General features: G+C 65.6%; 1 protein-coding gene across 1 annotated transcript; it reads left to right on the forward strand.

Moving 5' to 3' along the window:
• Window positions 1-9,044: 9,044 nt before the first annotated feature.
• On the forward strand, window positions 9,045-13,123 carry TMEM179 (transmembrane protein 179). The gene is made up of 4 exons (XM_040975524.1): window positions 9,045-9,349; window positions 11,257-11,394; window positions 12,180-12,258; window positions 12,920-13,123. The coding sequence occupies exons 1-4, from the start codon at window positions 9,045-9,047 to the stop codon at window positions 13,097-13,099; spliced, it is 702 nt and encodes a 233-aa protein (XP_040831458.1). The 3' UTR covers window positions 13,100-13,123.
• Window positions 13,124-17,915: the final 4,792 nt, after the last annotated feature.

The following is a 17,915-nucleotide window of genomic DNA, read 5'->3' on the forward strand; positions in this document are numbered from 1 at the left end:
GGCTGGGTCCCCGGGGCTCCCGGGCTCCGCGCGGGCGCTCGGCGCGGGGCGGGCTCGGCGGGAGGAAGAGGAGGGGCGGCCCCGCCCGCCGCGGCCACGTGAGGCGCGGGCGCGGTCCCGGGGCGGGGGTGGTCACCGGGGAGGCCCCGCCCCGTCCAGGGGGCGAGGACACGTGCGGTGCCCTGTCCCCAGGAGGGGCGGAGGGCCGAGGCTGGACGGGCTGCGGGGAGGGACGCGCGCGGTCACCCGCTGGCGGTTCCCCATCCCCAGGCTGCCGGGTGGGGGCCCTCGGTGAGGGCTGGAGAGGTGCCCTGCTGCAGGCGCTGTGGGCAAGGGCTGGCTTGGGCCTCTGTCTTCCACCTGCAGCCCGTGGACACCTGGCAGGCTTGCGCCCAAGTCACGCTGGCCTGAGGTCTGCCTCCAGCGCCGGCAGAGGGACTTCAGGCTGCAGTGCCAGTGGGTCTTGGACCTCAGACCGGCTGGGCCGCTTGCATCCTGGGAGCTCCAGGTGGCACCGGCCGCCCTGTGTGGGAGAAGGCCCACTCTCCCTGCTGGTAAATGTCCCCTGCCTAGGCCACAGCCCTGGAAGTGTTCCTGATAGGGCCGCCCTGGCAGTCGGCCAGTGTCTGTGAAGGGGCCTGGAGGGGCAGCTCTGCCAGAGCCCAGCAGGGACTGTGGCTGGCACTTGGGGAGGCGGGGGCTGAGTCATCTCAAGCCCTGGTGCTTGGCTGGGGTGCCGTGCTCAGCGGGTGTCATCGGTGTTGACCCCGGGGTCAGGTGCACGGGAAGGGCCAGCTCACCAGTTCCTGGCCCTGGGACGCTGGAGCTGGGCCCCGTGCTGGGCTGGCCCTCGGGGCTACACGGGTTCTCTGTCCGGAAGGAGGCCCCTCTGAGCATGCGCACGTGGGCATGTGGGTGCGCTCAACAGTGAGTGCTGGCCGTGCGACTCTCAGGGCTCGCTCTGCCATGCCCAGGGCAGCAGGGCTTAGCTCCGTGGGCTCCACCGGCCCTCCTCAGCTGTGCTCCTCGGTGTTCCTGCTGTCCACCCTCCATGCCAGCCCCACCCTGGACATGCCAGTCTGGCCAGATCCCTACCCTGGGTCCGCACCTGGTGACTGCCGTCCAGCCCCCGGCCGGACCCGCCTGACCTCGGAAATGTCTGACACTAACTCCTGCCTGGGTCTGTCCTCAGAGCTGGGCGACACACATACCACAGCTGGGCAGAGGTGTCTGGGGCAGGGTTCACCATCCAACCTGCTCCTGTGCCCTAGCCACCATGAGGGGTGGGCAGAGAGCTGGCCCCGGCCTCTGGCTGGGAAGTAGAGGACACACAGGGAGGGGTCCCCCCGAGAGCTTCTCTGGGGGGTGGGTGCTGAGCAGTGGTACCCTGCCTGCGTGAGCAACCTCCAGGACGCGCTGTCACTCCTGCCAAACCACTCGCTCCCGGCATCCTCCTGTGCCCTGAGACGGCCTCTGTGTTGTTAGCAGAACACGCGCTGCCACCCACTCACGTATTCACCCACGGCCACCCTATTTACCCGTGCACCCGGCTTTGAACCTCCTGCCACGAATCCACCCCCATGAACCCACTTGTCCCTGTGCACTCATCTCTCATGCACCTGAGCCATGCACCCCATGCACCCATGTGCCCATGCCACGTACCCCATGCACCCCACGGATCCATGCCATGTACCCCAAGCACCCCATGGACCCATGCCATGTACCCCAAGCACCCCATGGACCCATGCCATGTACCCCAAGCACCCCATGGACCCATGCCATGTACCCCAAGCACCCCATGGACCCATGCCATGTACCCCAAGCACCCCATGGACCCATGCCATGTACCCCAAGCACCCCATGGACCCATGCCATGTACCCCATGCACCCCATGGACCCATGCCATGCACCCCATGCACCCCACGGACCCATGCCATGCACCCCATGCACCCCACGGACCCATGCCACGCACCCCATGCACCCCACGGACCCATGCCACATACCCCATGCACCCCACGGACCCATGCCATGCACCCCATGCACCCCATGGACCCATGCCATGTACCCCATGCACCCCATGGACCCATGCCATGCACCCCATGCACCCCACGGACCCATGCCATGCACCCCATGCACCCCTGTTCTGCATCCCATGTACGCCAGTGCCCCTGCCATGCACCCCGTTTATCTCTGGCTGCTCCCCAGGGTGCCAGGGCTGAGCTCGGCATTCAGACACCACTGTCCCCCCCCGGGGGTGGCCACAGTCCCCTCAGCAGGTTCATGTGTGTATGCTAGCCCCTGTGTGAGCACCTGGCAGTCACTAACCTGCTGTATGCGCCATGCGGCGTGGGGCCGGCTGAGTGTCCAGGCCTTGTCTGCAGAGTAGCTGAGTGGTTCCATCTCTTTGCCCTTTAAGTGACAGCTGTCAGTCACTTGGGCACCTGGGGTCTGGCTGAGTCAGCCAGTGTGTGTGCAGCATGTGGCAGGTGGGGTTCTCCCACTTGGCCCCCTTCAGAGAGGATTGCGAGGTGGGGTGGGGGTCATACCCCCCAGGTTGGGTCCTGGGGCAGCTCAAGGACTTCAGTAGACAGGTGCAGTAGAGCCCAGGGGCTGCCACTCCTCCCTGGACCCAGCCTTGCCGTGGCATGGAGGGAGAAGGTTACGGTGCACGTGGCTGACAGCACGCCTCACCTGCTCACCCCCTGACAGGGCTCCCAGGGTACAGCTGGGGGCTGGGCTAGCTGCCTGCATTTCTGGATTAAGCTGAGGAATTCTGAGCACTCCCTTGGCCGCCTAGGCTTTCTAGCCAGCTGGGGTGGGGCTGCGGGTGGGTAGGAAGCAGGCACCTTGTCTAGGCTGATGGGACCCCATCCACTTTCAATGGAATAAGCCTGTGAGGCCAGGACTCACAGCACCCACTTTCCTGGAACTCGGGGGAGAGTTCCCAGGCAGGGTCCCTGTGAGCAATAGGTTAGAGTGCGGGGGTCCCTTGGGGGCTGGGTTAGGGTACAGGGTCCCTGTAAGGCTGGGTTAAGGTGGAGGGGTCCCTTGGGGGCTGGGTTAGGGTACAGGGTCCCTGTAAGGCTGGGTTAGGGTGGAGGGTCCCTTGGGGGCTGGGTTAGGGTACAGGGGTTCTAGAGCAGTGCCTGCCCTGTCCTCAGGCTGCTGAGCCTTGTGGCTCCCAGGGCCGCAGGTTGCAGATGGAGGTGGGGTTCCGGGTGTGGGGGCCGAGGCGGCAGCTGCTGCTGAGTCAGGCTGCGGAACTGAAGGAAGTGGAGCATCTGCCATCTGTCTCCTGGAAAGGAGGATGGGTGGGGGTAGGGACCCCTGCCCAGACCCTGCGGCCCTGCCAGGCAGTCATGGCCGGTGCATGTGAGCTGGGATTCTGGCAGCGGATGAGAGAGCAAGACGTCAGCCGGGATGGTGGCAAGTGGTCAGGGGTTGGGGGCAGGAAGTCCTCTCTGCAAGGCTGGTACCCGAGACACTGTCCAGTGGCCCATATCCCATGCTGTGAGTGGGGGCTCAAGTCCTGGTCCTGCTTGGAACCCCACTGTGGCTGGTGCATCCTGGGACACAGTGCTGATGGCTGCGTGGGGGACAGGGGAGTGGTCATCGCAAGCATGGACGAGTGGACGATTGGACAACTGGGCAGTAAATGTGTGGTTTGTTCCTGGGTGTGGGCAGCACAGGTGTGCATGGTGCAGGTGCTGGCCCCAGGTGCCAGTCTGTTTCTGTGACAGTGGTAACCTGTCACCATGTGTCCGTGTGGTAACTTCTGGGCGGTGAAGGCAGAGGCCTCGTGTGTGGGTTCTGGGTCTGTGTCTGCCCCACAGGACGCTGCCTGCTGTCCTCAGAGCCCTGGACCTTGGGCAGCTAGCCTGGTCCCACCCTGCCCTGCAGGTGCACCTGCTCGCCCGGCAGCCGGTTCTCCAGCTTCAGGTCACCCCGCAGTCACCTGGCATGGGCCCTGCAGCTGGAACTGGTGGAACCCAGTTGGTGCTGGGGGTCCAGCCCAGCCCTCAGTGGACAGGGCAGGCAGGACACACAGTCAACGTGATCCAACGACAGGCTGGTGACAGGGTCTGTCCCATGTCCCCCCAGCCCTTCCCGGGGAGCTCCTCCACAGCCAGCAGGAACCCCACTGGTACTGGAACGCTCGGCCCAGCCACCCCCAAGCAAGGTCTGTGGTTGGAGCCAGGGCCTGGATGTGAGCGAGGGACAGTGATTGCCCTGCATCGGAAGGGGGTGCAGCTGTCACAGCTCATACCCGTCTGTGGGCCCGTGCCTCCTGCTGCCCAGGGTTTCTGTGCCTGGGCAGTAGCCCTGTGAAGACCCACCCTCTGTGCCTCACAGGGCTGGAATAAGGGGGGCAGGACCAGGAGCCCTGCGCCTGGAGTGGGTTGTTCACCAGTGTGCCCGCCCTCTGGCCATGAGAGGAGGCATCACTGTCTTGTCCTGCAGTGCTTGGTTTTGGGCTTGGTCCTCAAGTTGGGGCCGCCCACTGACCCGTCCTGGGTGGGCGGGAACCCACAGTCCCAGAGGGGGAGTGGCAGGTGAGCCACTCGGGCAGCTCTCCTTGGTGCTGGGGTAGGGTTTGACCAGTCTCGTCACCAAGGGACCACATTAGAGTGCCCACACATGTAGGCATTGTGGCGTGGAGGAGCAGGAGGAGCCCAGGGTGTGCTGTGCTGTAATTTAACTTCAGAGGAGACAGAGCCCTCCTTGTGCTGTCCACTCCCCAAACACCCACAGCAGGAGGGCGGGGCAGGGTCAGCCGCGTCAGGGGCCAGGAGTTCCTGCATGGGTGCCGCCTCCCGCAGGGCAGGGCCAGGTCCTGACCTCAGGCCATCAGCGGGCCAGCATCTGCCCAGACAGTGTCCAAGTCCTGGGGGCTGGTGAGTGGCTCTACTGCCTGGGAGGATCCTTCTGCACAGGGGCCACGTTCCTGGGGGATGTGGCTTCTCCCATGTGGCCACCTGCTGTCCCCCAGAGGTGCCTCCAAAAGAGAAGGGTGCATGGTAAGCAAACAGCCAGCTTCGGTCATCCAGGGAGCAGCCCATGGAGGGCGGGCAGCTGAGGGAGGGAGTGGTGGGCAGAGCTAGGCCTGACTTCTTAGCAGGGGACCCCTGGGTCCAGTACCTGTGCCCTCGCTGACCATTCCACTCCGAGTAGAATCCGCCCCCCCCAAAAAAGGTGCAGGGGTGTGGAGAGCCAGGGGTCCGGCTGGGGCTACCCCTGGGGTCCAGCTGGGGCTCCCGGGGAGGCCGGGGCTGAGTGTGCCCCTTCTCAGAGCCAGTACAAGGGCCAGTGGCCACGAGCAGGGTCTGGGAGGCAGACAGCGGTGGCCACTGAGCTCTCCATGTCTTCTTTGAGCCAGCTACTGACAGGACAGTCTCGCGTCGCTTCTGCTCGGCGGCTGGGTTCCCCACGGCCACGTCCTGGGAGCATGGTTCTGGCCCGACCTCGGTGGGCAGTCCCGTCCTGCTCCCTGCCTGAGCTCTGGCCACTCTGGGGGCAGAGGTACCGCGGCAGCCTTCCCTGCATCCCACTGCTATGGATGCAGTTGCCCGGCCTGGAGGGCACCAGGAATCTAGACGACGCCCACATGGAGTAGAGGTCAGGATGGGGTTCGTGGTGTCCACGCTGCATCCACAAAGCCGCTCACACAGCGCCAGGGGCTGCACTCAGCAGTGGGGTGAGGGCGGGTCCCTAAGCAGGTCCTGCTCAGCAGCCCTTCCCTCTGATGCCATCCCCTTAACCGTGGGCCAGGGTCTCCCATGGACCCTGGCAGGGAAGTCTGCCCTGACTCTGTAACTTCAGTCCCCAAGTCATACGACTGGATGAGGGGGACCCAGATCCTGCAGAAAGACCCCTGGCCTCTTGCACTGGCAAGAGCAGGTGCAGCCTGGGGGCCGCAGGTGGAACCAGGTGCTTCCACTGCGTGGGCTGAGGGATTGCTGCTGCTGGCCACACGGGGGCACCAGAGCTCCATGGACAAAGTTGAGACTGGCCTGGGGTCACCAGCCTGGACAACCGGCCAGTTTGAGGTAACGTCCCAGAGGGCTTGCTGGAGAGTGGCCGGCTCAGTCAGACCGAGGTGGTGACTCATGTAGTGGGCGACTTGCAGTCAAGGTGTGGCCCCTGCTGTCCAGGGTCCAGGAGAGTGGATGTTGCTCCCCATCAGTGGGGGAGCACCATGTGTGTTTTCTCTGCAGCCACATCAGGAGCCTTGTCAATATTCATGCCAGTTACAGATTCGTCTCTTCCTGCATGAGGCTGCCCTGGCGGTGCCTGGGAGTGGGTTCCAGGGAGGGACTGGGGTTAGGAGGCTCAGACCTCGGGCACAGCAGGGGCAGTGGACCTGCTCTGACTGGGGTGCCGTGTACAGGTGTGGTAGCCGCGGTCCTTGCAGCCTGGGCACCCAGAGCCCTGTCCAGAAGGTACCCACACTGCCCCCTCCTTCTGGCTAAAACCTGAGCCCAATCAGCAGCAGGTCCTGGGCCCAGGCATGTGGGGTGGGGAGAGAACCAGTCCTCTTTGTCCTTCCAAGCCAGGCAGATTCCGAGAGACGTGGGTGCTGGTTCAAGTCCCAGCTGCCTCACTTCCCATCCAGCTCCCTGCTCATGGCCTGGGAAAGCAGTTGAGAACGGCCCCAAACCTTGGGACCCTGCACCTGCGGGAGACCAGGCTGTCCCTGGGGTCTTCCTCCACTGACGGCCCTAGGCGTCCACACGGCCACGGCCAGCCTGGGTGTGGGCTCTGGCTCTCACCATCCTCGGAGCAGGCTGTGGTGCTGCTCCTGTATACCCAGGGCTATTCTGGTTTCTTCCCATCTACTTTTCCGGCCTGGGGCTACCTCTCATCCTCTGTCCCTCTTGCATCTGTATCCATTTATCTGTGAGGTGCACACACACACACACACACACACACACACACACACACACGTGAGGATCTTTGTTGCCCAATTCCTGCAGCAGCCAGGAGATTCCAGCTCAGCACAGGTCTGCCACGCTGCGGCCCCCAGGGGTGTCACCGTGGCCTTCACATGTGCCTGTGGTGTCCCAAGAGGCCTCCATCCCTGCATGACCACCTGGGCCTGGGCTCCTCTCGCTGCCTTTCTGAGCTAGGGAGAGGACCAGCAGACCCAGCCCCATCCTCAACTGGCAGACAGATCTCCTGGGTCCCTCGGTGCCTTGGGGAGTTGGGTGAGGAGCACTCTGCCACCCCAGGCAGTTTCTGGGCCTGTAGAGAGGTGCCCCTCGATGGGACTGCCACAGCCGAGTATTCCTCCTATCCCCGGTGTTGGTGGTTCTGCGTCTCCCAGGCTCTACAACTTGGCTCCTCCTTCCTCCCACCCCACTGGCTCGCAGTCTCAGCTGCCTCTTGGTTGGTGGCTCCACTTCCTTGGCTGATGGAGCCCATGGGGAGCCTCAGGGTGCCCAGGAAGGGTGTCAGCCAGGAGCGGTAGGGCTGGCAGGGAGGGCTGCCTCCCCTGCTCAGGGAAGATGGGAGGGCTGGCGACAGAGAATGTAAATGCAGAGACATGAGCTGAAGACCTGTGGGCTATTTGCATAAATATTTCTGCTAGAAGCAATTAGTGGCTTGTCTGCACGCTGCCCGGCATAATTTGCACTTTTTCCAGCCTCCTGCCTGTGTGTGAACTCCACGCCTGCAGGTGGCGTCTATGGCCTTGTGCCTGGAAAGGAGGGCTCCCTGTACACCCTGCACCGAGTTCCCCACTCAGTCCCGGGGTCTGTGCGTCCCTGGCTAAATAGCAGGTGAGGCAGCTTATGTCCAGGACGAGTGTGCTTGGCCAGGTGCCTCTGAGCCCTGCTTGCTCGTCCCTTGCTGCCTCCGGAGCCGCGGGGACTCTGCTTCCTGTGCTGTGGGAGCGCCCCTGCCTGGCGTGGAGCCCACAGAGGGAGGAGGTGGTACCGGGTGTGGGAAGGGATTGGGCAGGGTCACCGAGTGTGGCCTGAACAGGGCGATGCTAGGGTGCAGTCTGTGTGTCCCCCACTCTCTCTGGAGCCAGGATGGCAGAGCGATGCTTAGACAGCATTTCCACGGGCGCTGTGTTCATCAACATTCATTATCCTCCTCGTGTATACTGTTAAGGGGTCAGTTGGACAGAGAGGGACGGACGGGGAAGCGAGAGTGAGCGCTCATCTGTGGGTTCACTCCCGTCATTCCACAGCCAGGGCAGGCGAGGCTGAGCCCTGCAGCCGCACCTCCGCCAGGCCACGTGGGCAGCAGCGCCCCTGGCTTTGGGTGGTCCCCAGCTCCCTCCTGGGAGCGGGGACTGGAGCGCAGGAGCTCCACCGCAGGACAAGCATCCCGACCACTGGCTGAAGCGTGCCAAGTGGGCCCTGCTGCGTCCTGCTCTCTCCCCAGTCCTCCTTGTAAAACTTCTGGTTGGGGCAACTGGTGCGGTCCCCCCACGCTGGAGATGAGAGACCAGGAGCCGCCAACTATTCTGCAGGGGGGCACCTTTGGAAGAGAGGCTAGAGCACACGCGTGTGCAGATGGGGCGAGGCCTTGCTCACCCAGCACTGGCTCCCAGCTGTCAGCCCTGAGCCTGCCTGACCAAGTGGGTGGTGGCGCGGGGCAGAGTCCCGTTTCTGTGCCACGCGGGTCCGCATTGCTCAATGGGACACGCAGCACGCCTCGACAAGGAGCTCACTTCTCCGTGCCATCTGAGCAGAAGCAGCAGCTGCTGCCTCCTGCTCTGGGAACGCAGGCGAAACGCCCCTTCGAGGGCCGGGTCCCGCCCAACAAGCACCTGCCCCGCACAAACCTCAACCCAGGCCGTGCCCGCACACCCCCTGAGCTGGGCCGGCACGCTCCCGGCCGCATGTCCCAGCTGTGTCCCGCTCGCCACCCACCCTCCGGAGCTCGGGCGATCTCCCCGCGTGGGCGCGCACGTGCGGGGCTGTCCGCGGGGCTGACCGCCGGTGCGGCCGCCGCGCACGCGTCCCGGGCGCCGCCACTGCGCAGCCTCCCGCGCGCCCCGCGCCCGGCCCCGCACCGGCTCCCGGGGCCCGACCATGGCGCCCAGCAGCGCCCTCCTGGCGCAGTGCGTGTTTTCCGTGCTGGCGTTTCTGTTCAGCTTCGCCGTGGTGGTGCCGCTGTCCGCGAACGGGCGCGACTTCGGCGGCCGCTGCCCGCTCTTCACCGAGGGCATGTGGCTCAGCGCCAACCTCACGGTGCAGGAGCGCGAGCGCTTCACCGTGCAGGAGTGGGGCCCGCCGGCCGCCTGCCGCTTCGGCCTGCTCGCTGGCCTCCTGTCGCTGCTACTGGCCGGGGCGCATGCCTGGCGCGTTCTCTTCTTCCTCTGCAAGGGACACGAGGGGTGAGTGGGGAGCCCGCCCGGACGACCACCCTCCCGGAGCGCGCGGCCCCCACCCGATCCCTGGCTTGGCCGCCTTGGGCTGCGGAGGCTGCGCCGCCTGGGCGCGCCAGGACCCGGGTCAGCTCCCAGCCCGGGCCAGGGGCGATGGGGACTTCACGGCCCATCCTGGCGGGCGGGAGGGGTGGCGCCTCTCTTTCCTTCTCCGGTTCCTGCTGGGGAGGGGAGCTCCACCCGGGAGTCGTTCACTGGGTGGGGGTAGGGTCCTCCCGCTGAGGCCCCTGGAGCCTTCACTGTCCAGAGGGTCTCGAATATCTTGAGAAGCATCAGAGGCGTGGGTGGGGTGAGGGCCGTGTCTCCCCTTAGAAGCCTCCTCGCCCACCTGGAGACTCCAGCTTGGGGCGGGAGATTGGGAGGACAGAGCTGAGGCTGGCTGGATGTGGTTACAGCTGAATTCAGGGTAAGGGGACTCCAGCTGGGCTTCCCACCCCTGGCCCCCACCCCCGAGCAGCTCCCCCCGACCTAGCTGTAAGGATCCCAGCCCCAGGACCTGAGTACCCTGCCCCCCGGAGCCCCTGGGTGCTGTCCAACAGCTTGGTGGGCGCATGCTTCAGCAGGGGCAGGTCAGCCCTGGGTTTGGCTGGTCCAGCCGTGGAGAGCAGGCCGGCAAGTGGCAGTCAGTGGGACTTGGGAATGGCGGAGCGGCCTGATGGGCATCTCTGGGGAGCTCCTGGGGAGACCCCAGCCCACCAGGGCCCCCGTGGGCTGGCTGGGGTTAGTGCACTTCAGAGACCTCCCCAGTAGCTGCCTGGGGGCTTCACTCTGCCCAAGGGGGGCTGGGTCCTGAGCTTCTGGCTGGCTGCCCCCGCCCAGGGGTGTCTGCAGTGCCTAGTGGGCTGGAGGGTTAAGGAGCCTGTGGGTGCCTCTGTAGGGTGTCGGCCCTGGAGCTGGCCTCCAGGGAGCTGGCTGGTGCAGGATGGATGGGTGGGCTGCAGCAGGAGGGCAGTGCCCCGTGAGTGCCTGTGATTGACAGGCCGTCTGCCTGCCCACACCATCACTCAGCTCGGCAGGATCCCGTCTCCATGGAGACAGCACATCCTGGTGCAGAAGCAAGGGAGAAAGATGAGTTAACCCCGTGTGTGCCGGTGCCACGGTCTTGGCCTGGCTTTGTGACCCTGGAGAGGCTTTGAACACGTTTGTTTCTTCACAGCTGGGTGAGGGGACGGGAAGGAGGCTGTGGGCTCCGCATGGCACCCACGCTGTCAGCAGCCTCAGTGGAGGGTTGCCAGGAGACCCTGGCCCAGGAAAAGGGGAGAGCCACAGCGAAGAAAGCCTGTGTGGCTGGGGGCCATGCCTTCTGGAAGTCAGGACCGGCCAAGGCCCCTGCTGCCATCTGCTCTGGCCTGGCTCTGCCCAGCCCCCAGAGGCCCGTGGGGGAGGCAGCAGAGCGAGGCCAGGTGCCCATGGGCTCTGCTGCCCCAGGAGACCACCCCAGGATGTCCCCAGGGACTGTGCCAGTCCCTGCTTTCCTGGCCATCCCACCATGGAGCAGAGTGGGACATGGGTCCCCTTCTCCTGCAGCCTGCTGTCCCTCCCTAAGGGAGACTTGACTGTCCCTGGGCCCCCAGGGTCAGCCCTGAACTGGGCTGGAGCTCAGCGGCAGGGAGGCCTGGGGAGGCCTGGTGGGCTCGGGCTGTGGCGGGCAAGGAAGCAGCCGCTGGGCCCTCTACTCTCCCCGATTGCAGAAGCAGGAAGGAGGTGCACGTGGGACATGGGGCATGTGTGGGTGGAGAGCAGAGGGGCTGGTTTTACCACTGAGGACTGGGGGGTCCTGCCTGAGGCCATGGAGAGACGTGGGGTAGGCTATCAAGCAGGGACATGGGTCATACCTGTCCCCTCTGCTCTTGCAGCTCCCTGCTCCAGGCCTCCCTGAGCCTCTTGGTCAGCGCGTTCGTGGTCTTCCTGGTCTTCATTGCTGGCACCATTGTCAGCGTCGGCTTCTCCATGTGGTGTGACGCCATCACTGAGAAAGGCACCCAGCCCCACAGGTGCGACCCCCGACCTGTGTGCACCCGTGGGCTTCTGTCTGCCCAGCCCAACACCATGCCACTGTCCCACCCTAGGGAGGGACAGCTGGTGCGTTATGAACACGGTGGCTGGGCCTGGGTCCTGGAGGGGTGGATGTGGCAGGTGGCTGGGGCTGGGTCCTGGAGGGGTGGACGCCGTGGCTGGGCCTGGGTCCTGGAGGGGTGGACGTGGTGACTGGACCTGGGTCCTGGAGGGGTGGATGCGGTGGCTGGGCCTGGGTCCTGCAGGGGTGGATGTGGCAGGTGGTTGGGCCTGAGTCCTGGAGGGGTGGACACGGTGGCTGGGCCTGGGTCCTGGAGGGGTGGATGTGGGAGGTGGCTGGGCCTGGGTCCTGCAGGGGTGGACATGGTGGCTGGGCTTGGGTCCTGGAGGGGTGGACGCGGTGGCTGGTCCTGGGTCCTGGAGGGGTGGATGTGGGAGGTGGCTGGGCCTGGGTCCTGCAGGGGTGGACGTGGTGGCTGGGCTTGGGTCCTGGAGGGGTGGACGCGGTGGCTGGTCCTGGGTCCTGGAGGGGTGGATGTGGGAGGTGGCTGGGCCTGGGTCCTGCAGGGGTGGACGTGGTGGCTGGGCTTGGGTCCTGGAGGGGTGAACGCGGTGGCTGGTCCTGGGTCCTGGAGGGGTGAACGTGGTGGCTGGGCCTGGGTCCTGGAGGGGTGGACGTGGGAGGTGGCAGGAAGTGGGCCTGGAAGCTGGGGTGGTGAAGGTGGTTTCTGCTCGGTCCCCTTCCTGTTGGCCGGCTTTCCAGCTGCGAGGCCCTCCAGGATGTGGATCTTGAGCTGAACGTGGACAACTCGGCCTTCTACGACCAGCTCGCCATTGCCCAGGTGGGTGGGACCTGGGGACGGCAGGGGTGGGAGGGGTGGCTGGGGACACTCCCCTCAGGGTGCTCGCCAGGCAGTCCCAGGGGATGAAACAGTATAGGCATGGGGCAGGCTCCCTGGAGGAGGGGTGCTGGGCCTTCAGTGCCCAGAGGGGTTTTGGGGGCAGGAGAAGGGACAGGGCAGCATGTGGGGGCCAAGGTACCACAGCCAAAGCCAGGCAGGGGGTCCTGGGTTCTCCAAGTTGGCCTCTGATCTTGGTACCAGGTCAGCTTGCTCGGGTGGGTTCCCAGGTCACCTACACTGAAGGACAGGTCAGCCCCACTGCACCCGCCAGTCACCCTCTGGTGGCCCCGGTGGCTGGGGCAAGGACAGCCAGAGGCACTCAGTGAGGACCAAGGTGGGGCCATTTGGTCCCACCTCCATACCTGTGCTCCAGGCCAGGGGGTTCCCAGTTGCCAGCCCAGGCTCTGAAGGCCTCTGAGGGCTAGGGACACTTCCCACAGCCAAAGGTTCTGGGGGAGCCGGAGGGGAGAGGTTCTAGGGGCTCCCTGAAAGTGTTCTGGCTGCCTGGGTCCCTGGGTGCTGCCACTCTGTCCCGTGCTTTCCCATGGGCTGGGTTGGTCAGGGGCCCGCCATGGCACTGACACTGCTCTCCTCTCTGCAGTTCGGGCTCTGGGCCTCGTGGCTGGCCTGGCTGGCCGTGGCCGTGCTGGCCTTCCTGAAGGTCTACCACAGTTACCGCCAGGAGGACCTGCTGGGCAGCCTGGGCCATGAGAAGGAGCTGCTGCTGGCCAGGCCAGCCGCTCGCACTGCCTTCCAGGGGGACAGAAGTGCCGTCATCTAGGCCTGCAGTGTGGGCGGCCCCTGGGGCTCCCGCTGCACCCCTACATACCAACCCAGGGTTGCTTGGCGTGTACCCCCACCCCCCATGGGAGACTAGGCCCCTCTCCTCATCTTCCTGTCCATTTTATAGCCTCCCCGGCCTGCCCCGGCAGGCCCTCCCAGCTGTCGGAAGCTGGGCCCAGGCAGCAGGAGTCTCCCGGAGCTGTGGACCTGGCAGGGTCTTATGGGGAGGCTGTGTGGCAGGTGCCTGTCCAAGGGACAGTTAAGGCAAGGACAGTGTGCTCTGGTCCAGGGCCTGGCTGAGTTTCCTCCTGAGCAGCAGGCCCTGGTGGGGGGGCAGGGGATTGGTCTATACCATGGAAAGGGGTGTGGCTTCTCCCATGCAGGATCCCTCTCCCCTACCTGTCAAGGAGGATCCAGGTGGGGGTGGGACAGGAGGTGGTCAAGGACGGCATGCCTGTCGGCTGGGTTCTCAATAAAGACACCCACACCTGGTTCTGTCCTGATTCTCTCTGCTTGCTCTGCAGCCTCTGGAGCTGCAGCTGCCATGGGGGGAGCAAGATCCCCCTGGCTGCCTCTGGGGTGAAGGAGATGATTAACCCCTGCAGCCTGGGTTGGGCCTGTAGGCCCTGTTCCCTATGCCACACCCAGGAGCCTGAGCTTGTGTCTGGCAGCAATGCTGGCTTGGGGTTCCCGGGACCCCTGTGGATCCCTCTAGGCACAGCCCTGGTCCAGCAAGACCTGGGGAGGGGACCCTGGCTGCAGAGTCGGGGTAGGGGGCTCAGGTAGGACTCGATGGGGGCCTCAGGGCATCCCAAGGAGCTGGGTGCATGTGCTCTGAGGAGGTCCAGGAGGGAAGCTGGGGAGGGGGTAGGTATGAGGTGGCCGGTGAGCAGCAGTGCCTGGGCGTGAGGGGCCCTGTGTGTCTCCCGCCCATCTATGGTCCCTGGGCTGGGGAACATCTCCCTGGATGCGGGCCCCTCCTGCTGTCCACTGTGGCCTCCGTGCGTGTTCAGCAACCCTGTCCATGCAGGATCTGGAGAGGCCGCTGCCATCTGCCCTCAGCTGGCGGAGCCCCATCCATTGCCGATGCTGCTGCGGCTCTTACCCCCGCTAGCCCCTTCAGCCTCCCATTCCCTCGTAGCTGTCCTCCAGGGTTCCCCACCCTGGGAGCTTCCCTAGTCGCTGGGGGGGGGGTGGGTGGGTGCAGGCTCAGATGGAGGCCCAGTAAGCCTTCTCTCCCTGAGGCCCAGAGCAGCCTGCGGCTGGGCTTGGCTGCCCCGGAGATCTGCAGAGGCCAGGAGGGGTCCCCGCCACAAGGGGCTGTCCCCAGGGAGGCCCCGGCTGGGCTGAGCAGGTGAGGTGTCCACAGGGTGTGCCAGGGGCCAGTGGAGTGATTGCTTGGATTCTCTGACCTCACTGTGGAGTCCCTCTGTGAAGCAGGCCAGGCTGCAGGGCCCTTCCCATGTCCGTTCTCAAGCCCACGGCCCCGCCCCCGGGCAGCCTTGCCAGCTGCAGCCCAGTACCCTGCTTGCCATGCGCCAGCCCTGGGCGCTCCATCCCTCCAGTCTTGCCTGCTCAGGGCTGCGTCAGAGCTGCAGGAGGCAGTGCCAGCACACGAGGGCGGCATGCCGCAGGTGCCTGGCCAGGACCAGAAGCCGGGCCCGGAGCTCCTCCAGGGCCGTGACCATGGGTGTGGGCCGGCTGCAGCACAGGCCCAGCGTCGCCACGAGCAAGACACACAGGGACAGTGACAGCAGGGACAGGCGGCCGCGAGGTGTGGGCACTGGGGAGAGAGGACAGGGTCAGCCCCCGAGTGGACAGCTGGGCAGGCAGTGGGGGAGTCCCCAGCTGTCCCCACCCCCCGCCTGCCAGGGTGGGTCCTGGCCCGAGTCTGTGGTTCACGGGGACACACATCCCAGCCACCCCAGTTCTCAGAGGGACCCTGGTCCCAGGGGAGGTCTGGACCAGACCAGACTCTTGAGGGTGAGGCGGAGCCCAGGTCCCCGGGGAATCACACTTGCCTGTGGTTGCCACGGTGTCCCTGCCAGCAATGTCTAGGGAGGAGACAGAGTGACTGGGGGCTCAGCCCCCTCCACCTCCCAAGGGCCCTCAGAGGACCCGAGGTCAGCGACTGGGGACCCCTTTCCCTGGAGCTCCCCGCCCCGCCGGCTCTGCCTCACCCTGTGCCCTCTTACAGTGCACGGCTGCCTCCAGCGGCTCCCGGAAGCGCACGCGCCTCGCTCTCGCCTTGGGCTCAGCCCCCTGGGGCCTGTGCTCAGAGCTCCTCCGCAGGATGGAGGGGGGCTGCTGCTGGGGGCTGGGTGCAGATGGGCTCAGAGCCCTGGGGCTCCTCTGGGCTCTGCGTGGAGACACCTGCTATGGGGAAGGGGGTGGGTGTGAGGGCTGAGGGAGGGCGGTGGCCAGCCGGTTGGGGCTCTAGGGTTCCTCTGGCCAGTAGGGACTCATGTCCTTCATCTCTGGCCATGTTCCCCGTGGGAGGGCTTTTCTGGTTGCACCCCTGGGGCGCCCTCCTACACAGCTAGGGTCTCCCTCTGGCCCTGAGTCTGGGAGACGACCCTGCCATGTTCCCGGTTCCTCTGAGCTTGTGACATGGACGGTAGGGCCTGCCCTGGCAGTGAACTTGGGGTCTGAGGCCTGGGCGCTGTTTGCTTGCAGCCCCTGTCTGCTGTCCAGCTCTGCCTTCCCCCTCCCTGAGCCACTCAGCTGGCCTTGTCCAGCCCTCCCTGCTCCTTGGGCCCCTCCACCTTCAGCCTTACCAGGGGTCTTGTCCACCTGGCCGGACCAGACCCTTAGGGGAGCAGCTGTCCCTGTCCCGGGCCCCCTCCTGAAAGCTCTGCTGCAGGGTGCCTGGGTCCGCCTTACCCTGTCTGCCGTGGATGTCGGGGCTCCGTGGATTCTCTCCATGCCCCCTGGCCTGCTGGGGCATCCGGGACCAGGGCTTGGGGCTGCAGGCTGGGCCCGACGTGCTCATGTGCTGGAAGCCGGGTCTGCGATGAGCAGCAGTGTCCAGAACATACAAGACATGCAACCTGTGGTACGGGGACACGCGTGGCGGTCCCGGGGCTGTCCTCCGCTGCCCTAGGTTTGGTCTTCATGGTGCCCCGTTAGTGTATGTGTGCACAGGTGTGGTGCCTGCCTGTGGACAGCAGGGCTTGGTGTGCTGGGCTAGGGGCCTCGCATGGCTCTGCGTGTTGGGGTCTCCTGGTCCCCGGGTCTCAGCCTTCTCGGGTGCCGTGAGGAGGTGGGCACCTGTGCTGGGGCACAGGCTTTGCACGGGCAGGGAGGGGCCTGAGGGCTTTCCCCTCCCCATGCAGCCCTGCGGGCTGGGGGCTCAGGCCTCCCCAGACACATGCAGTGATGGGGTGCTCCTGGCAGAGCCAGCGTAACCTGAGCGCTGGCCGCTGGTGATAAAGGGTGGAAAATAGCCCTGGCAGAGCCTGCACAGTGTCACCGCCACTTGGCCAGGTTTGAGGGGGGGAGCTCTCTCCGGGACCCCATGTGGAGCCCACGGCTGCATCCTCCCCAGGGAACAAGCCCCTGGACAGGCTCAGGACCCGTAACTCCTGCCCACTCCTCCTGGGTCAAGATCTGGCCAAGCCCGACGTCTCCCCAGGGGCTGTGTCTGCTTCCTGCAGTGACAGAGGTCTGGCCTGGCCCCGCCTGGGCACTCCTGCCCCACTGCAAGATGGGGCTGGCCGAGGTGCCGCCTGTTCCCTCCCTGTCCCTCAGGACTCAGCCAGCTCCTGGGCCAAAGCTGCACCTGCTCCTGGTTCATCCCGTATCCCCCAAGGGCAGCCCAGACTCCTCTGTGGGGCTGGGGGACGTGGGGGCCCTGCAGGCTCCCTTGCGCACACACACACACACACGCAGGATGCAACGCACACTGCCCTCAGCCCTGCTCACCTGCTGCTGTCAGCGTGGCACTTCCTTGGGCTGTGTGCCTGCTGAAGATCCAGGGCTCCTGAGTAGACACAACCTCCTCTGTGGGGCTGGGGGACGTGGGAGCCCCTCAGGCTCCCTTCCGCACACACACACGCAAGATACAACGCACACTGCCCTCAGCTGCGCCGGGCGGGAACTGGAGCTGCCGCAGATCACAGAGCAGCCGAGAAGTTTCCATGACAAGGGACTGGAGCCCGGTCACCTTGTTGCCCTCTGTACAACTGGGCTCATTGGACAATGTCCCTCGGGACTGCTGCCACGGAGGCCCCAGAAAAGGAACAGGACACCACGGATGCCCCCACCCTCCATGGGCCTCCCTCGAGTCGGGGGCCCCCAAGAGGTTCGCGGTCCTATGCTTTGCTCACGAGCTGGGACAGTGGCAGCCCCCGGGCCCCTGCTGCCCTGGTCTCTGGCCCAGAGGCCCTCTGTGCCCACTGCCACATGAAGGCTCCAGGCGACAGCAGCACCCGGGCCAGCTGTGTGTCTACGGGTCTCACGGTCACGGGTCCCGGGAGGCTGGGGCAGAGAGACCCTGAGTGGGAGGAGCCTTGACGGCCGAGCCTGGGTGTGACGCACTAAGAAGGTCCCAGAACTTTCCTGTGGGGTTGGTTGTTCTGAGTCCCCCAGGCTTGGCTATGGCAGGGTGGCCTCAGGGGCTGACTTCTATTTGCTCAGCAAGAGCTGGTACTCTGGGAATATCTGGCTGAGGCTCAGTTGCCAGCAGGCCTGCCCTGGTGGTCGTGGGGGGGCTCCTCCAAGTCCCTTGGGGGTTGTTAGTCTGAGCTCAGTCCTGCCTTCTCAGGCCCCATGCCCCGGGGGTCTGTGCCTCGGGCTGGGGTGTGGGGCCTGGC

The sequence above is a fragment of the Ochotona curzoniae genome, unplaced genomic scaffold (assembly GCF_017591425.1).
Source record: "Ochotona curzoniae isolate NIBS_2020 unplaced genomic scaffold, NIBS_Ocur_1.0 contig_2688, whole genome shotgun sequence".
In the NCBI taxonomy this organism is placed as follows: Eukaryota; Metazoa; Chordata; class Mammalia; order Lagomorpha; family Ochotonidae; genus Ochotona; species Ochotona curzoniae.